The 4,504-nt window shown below is 58.3% G+C and overlaps 1 protein-coding gene across 4 annotated transcripts in view; it reads right to left on the reverse strand.

Annotated features, from left to right (window-relative positions):
- Nucleotides 1-4,504, reverse strand: part of Tk1 (thymidine kinase 1) — a 9,226-nt gene that overhangs the window by 3,251 nt on the left and 1,471 nt on the right. Inside the window, exons 1-5 of one of the 4 annotated variants that reach the window (XM_010618504.2) lie at nucleotides 4,356-4,491; nucleotides 3,832-4,043; nucleotides 3,722-3,753; nucleotides 2,813-2,923; nucleotides 750-843 (exon numbers count right to left, since the gene is read on the reverse strand). In XM_010618504.2, the coding sequence (XP_010616806.1) occupies nucleotides 750-843; nucleotides 2,813-2,923; nucleotides 3,722-3,753; nucleotides 3,832-3,897 (303 nt within the window). In that variant the 5' untranslated portion in view covers nucleotides 3,898-4,043; nucleotides 4,356-4,491. Of the gene's footprint in view, nucleotides 1-749; nucleotides 844-2,812; nucleotides 2,924-3,116; nucleotides 3,448-3,721; nucleotides 3,754-3,831; nucleotides 4,044-4,155; nucleotides 4,298-4,355; nucleotides 4,492-4,504 lie in introns of those variants that run through there. The other 3 variants (XM_010618502.2, XM_033767273.1, XM_010618503.2) reach the window with 3 other exon arrangements.

Genomic DNA, 4,504 nt, shown 5'->3' on the forward strand with positions numbered 1-4,504 from the left:
AAAAAAAAAAAAAAAAAAAAAAAAAAAAAAAAAAAATTCCCTCCTCCAGGGTATAGGGCGAGACCTAACTGTAGTCAAGGACCACATTCCCGTTCCAGTCAGCAGATCACACGACTTCCGGCATGAAAACCCCATGCTGGGGGAGGCAGGGAGGTCTGCTGGGTCCTCCTCCTTCCACTGTCTGGATGAGGGTCACCTAGGGCCACCCAAAGACAGGGAGGATGGGTGGGAACCACACAGGACTTTGTGAGTAGGCAATAAAGTTCAACAGTACAGTATGCTTAAATCCCCACGGTGTATACCTGAATAGATCCCATCCTTATCTCATACATATGCATGCGGTGGCAGGGGGTGAATTTGAGCCCAAGGACGCTCTGCCACTGACCTACATCCCTAATTTTATTTAGAGGCAGCATCTCGATAAGCTGTCTAGGCAGATCTTGCACTTGGGACCTTCCTGCCTAGTCTCCCAGGGAGTTGGGATGACAACTGGCTTAAATATATATTTTTAAAAATTGTCACCTTAAGTTTCTGGCATCGGGGGTGTATTGACGATAGCAGCTCTCCTTCCCCTCCCCTCTCCCGGTGGATTGGTGGGGACCATAAAAGCTGCCCACAGATACTAGCTGAGCTAAGTTAGCCTTGTTGTTTTACGAACAGATCAGAGACAGAATCAATAACACGCAAACCGACAGGGGGAGGGGGACAGAGAGAGCCCCGGGGAAGCCGTGACAGGCCAGTGAACTCACAAACTGCCCCTCATCGATGCCTATGACAGCCACGCCCAGGGCCTCCTGGGCCGTGTCCCGAAGCAGGCAGGCTGGCAGGGCCTCCATGGTGTTCCTGAGGGGGAAAGCCAGGGTGTGAGTGAGGCTGGGGAAACCCAGCCCGGATAGAGCCAGCTGCAGCATCTGTGGGGAGGGATGGGGAGAATAAAAGCCCAGGGCCAGAAACCAATTATTTGATGCTTTGCTTTTTTGGGGGTGGTACTGCAGACTGAACCCAGGGCCCAATTTATCTTGAGAGTTGGTCTTTGCTAGGTTGCGAACTGCCAAGGCTGGACTCAAACTCGTGAGTCTCCTGCCTCAGCCTCCCAGAGTACTGAATTACAGGCATGTGCTACCATGTCCTGCTCAGACTGTGGACTAGAAATTAGTAATGTCCTATATGAAGTTCAATAAAGATTCCAAAGCTCTTCTACCCGTCCATCGGTGCAGTGGGCAGGGCAGACAAGGCCAACTATGCTTTTGAGGCTTGGTATTGAGCCAGGCAAATGCCCTACCACTGAGCCACACCCCCACCTCATGGCCAAATGCTTTTTTTGTTTTGTTTTGTTTTTTGGCATCAGGAACCGAATTCAGGACCTTGTATTTGCCAGGCAGGTTTGGTGCCACTGAGCTAAATCCCAGGCCCAAGGCTGAATTCTTCATGGTGCCCATGGGCCCCACCCCTAAGACCAGGACAGCCCTGCCTCAGCAGAGGCAGGACCAGAACCCAATCAGAAGATCAAGGACTGGAATTTCCCCCACAGGGTGCCCCCAGTGGATTAAAGGATTTCTCCAAGATCACAGGGCTATTTTCTGGCAGAGCGAGGAGGTAACTGGCCTGATTCCAGGCCTTGAGTTAGGATCTGTTGTGGCCCTGGCAGAAGGATCCCACCCAGTGGAGCCCCAAAGTAAGAGTGGTATTCGGGAATGTTCCAGGGCCACTAGTTGACCCGTTGGACCCTGCATGACCCCCACAGACAGGGCCTTTTCTGGAGAAAAATGCTATGCTGTGTCCTCCTCTGCCTTTTTAAATAGTTTCCTTGAAGGCCCAGCAGTTTGTGGCCATTTTTATAAAAAATGTGTAGTAGTTCGTAGCTTATCTGTTATCCTGTGCTAACAATCCTCAAGATCTGGGGGGAACACAAAGCGGGATTTCACGCACTTTAAATTCCCACTTTTCTCCCCAAACACAGAAGACTGGAGGGAGGACAGGCAGCCAGCTGGTCGTGGCTTCAGTGCCACCAGGTTAGCCCGCTGGAGCTGCCCCCATAACCCCTGTAGGACGTCATGTCCTCCGCTTTCACTGACCCCGGGTGCTTACCCCATCCCGTGCAGGGGCCAGCAGGGAAGTGAACCCTGTGTGTCAGACGTTCAACCACCACCTGTGTCTTCACTCCTCTCTCATGCAGAGTCCTGGCATTCTCCACCTCCCTTCCAGGTCCAGAACCCCCTGCCCCCGCCCAAGGCAAAGTGCTGCCGAGCAGTTCTGTTCTCTGCACAGCAGCAGGATCTGTGTCGCTGCTGCAAGTCTGGAGGGCCGAGAAGCATGACAGGCTCTGGGCTCGGATTGCCAGCCCCAATCTCCTGCCAAGGAACTAAATTTAACTCCCACCCAGGGGTTGTGGGCCGGAAATGTCCACAAGGCTCAGCCGGATAAACATATAACCCAGAAGCATAAAGACTACAAGGTGATAGGAAGCCAGCTAGGGACAGATGACTAAGAAACTAAACAAAAATCTGCACGGAAGCCAAATAACCAGGTTGCAGCCTCTGCCGAGCACAAACTCTAGAGCAAGGTTTCCCACCTGGGCAGGCTGCACGGGCGCCCGAGGCCACCGTTCTTGGGCGTGGGGACAGTCCTGTGGAATCATCCCTGACCGGAACAGTTACAGGCCAGCAGCATCCTGCCCCCTCCAGGCGGGAGAACTAAAGATGCCTCCAGAGCCCGTCATGGTCTTGGAGGTGCAAATCCCTCCCCACCCCTGTCAGGGCCAGGGATCAGAATTACCAACCAGCCACACACGGCTCTGTGGGGCAGGACTGACCTGTCATGTGTGGAGAAGCTGCTGCTGTAACGCGTGTCTTTGGCGTACTTAATGACCAGGCACTTGTACTGCGCGATCTGGAAGCGGCGGACCCGCCTCATCAACTCGGTGCTGCAAGACACGACAGGCTGAGGCGAGGCCGGCGCACAGGGCGGGCCGCCACCGGCCCCTAGCGGTGGGCAGCTGGAACCCCACCACGGAACCCACAGAGCCGCCGCCGAGGCCGGAGAGAAAAGGCGGGCTCCGAGTTCGCGCCCGGCCGGGCATCCCCCTGCGGCCTGACGGGCTCACACGGAGCACGCACCGGCCTGGGGCAGGAACCGCGTCGGGCGGCTCGGGAAGACCGGGAAGCAAGGGTCTCAGGGACGGGGTGGAGAAGGGCGGCAGAGGCTGACTGCATGTCCAGAGCTGCCCAGTTTTTCTGGATTCACCGAAACGCTTGGTGCTGGGCCCCAAAGCCCGATCCTGAGCCTCAGGCTCGGAGCAAAGGGCTGGAGCGGGCGAGACGGTAGCGGGCCTTTACTCAGGGAATCCGTGGGCTCTTCTGTTCCGGGAAAGGCTCCTCCCACCGGGGGGAGGTCGGCCGAGGCTTCAAGGAGCCCGGCAGAGGAAGGACGTAGCTGGAGGTTCCCGGGCACAGAAGGAAGCGGCCACAGGGCAGGGGTGTCGACCCTGGCGAGCTCACAGTGCACGGACCCGGGCGCCCCTTCTGAGGATGGGGGAGGCAGGCTGCGACCAGCCCTGTCCAGCTCCCGGAAGGCCAGAGCCTCGCGGGGACGCGCGCGGCTTCCTCCGGGACTGGATTCGGGGAGGAGAGGAAAGCGGGGCGGGAAGGCAAGGCGGGGCGGGCGCCCGGACGGGGCACCTGGGAAGACCCGGGGGGCACAGGCGTCCCCAGGGAGGCATTACCTTTTCCCTGAGAACATGGGCCCGAGAATCACCTAGGGTAAAAGAAGAGGTCACGTTGGGGTCCGCTCCTCGCGGACGCCGGGCACCACCCCGACCCCCGAGCCCCGCACCTGGATTTGGCCCCGGGTCTTGCTGGGGGAGCCCGGCAGCACCGAGGGCAGGTTTATGCAGCTCATGGTGTCTCCTGCAGGACACAGCAGCGCCGGGCACACGCGCGCCTGTCTGCCGCCTGCAGGATCCTGCAGCTTCCCGCGCAGTCTCTCGAGCCTGGCCTGCGGGCCAATCGGGAGGCCGCGCTGCCAAAAACGGAGCCAATCAGGGCCTGCGGTCGCACAGGAGTAGGTTTTTATATTTTTATTTTTTGAGTTTTGTTCACACAGGCTCTCTCCCTCCGTTGTTCAGTCTGGCTTCGATCTCCTGGTCCCGCTGCTCACCCTCCCGAGTGCTAGGATCAGGGAGAGGGTTAGCTGCAAACTTTTGCCTCTCTTGGGAAGACCCGGAGGGGACTGCGTGGGCGTGGTTCGGTGGGCGTGGCTCCGCGGCGCGATTCGGTCCGGCGGCTGTGGGTCGGAGGGCGCAGGCTCTCTCCCTCCGTTGTTCAGTCTGGCTTCGATCTCCTGGTCCCGCTGCTCACCCTCCCGAGTGCTAGGATCAGGGAGAGGGTTAGCTGCAAACTTTTGCCTCTCTTGGGAAGACCCGGAGGGGACTGCGTGGGCGTGGTTCGGTGGGCGTGGCTCCGCGGCGCGATTCGGTCCGGCGGCTGTGGGTCGGAGGGCGGAGGGC

Source organism: Fukomys damarensis, unplaced genomic scaffold (assembly GCF_012274545.1).
Source record: "Fukomys damarensis isolate Sample0158 unplaced genomic scaffold, DMR_v1.0_HiC HiC_scaffold_23, whole genome shotgun sequence".
Lineage (NCBI taxonomy): Eukaryota > Metazoa > Chordata > Mammalia > Rodentia > Bathyergidae > Fukomys > Fukomys damarensis.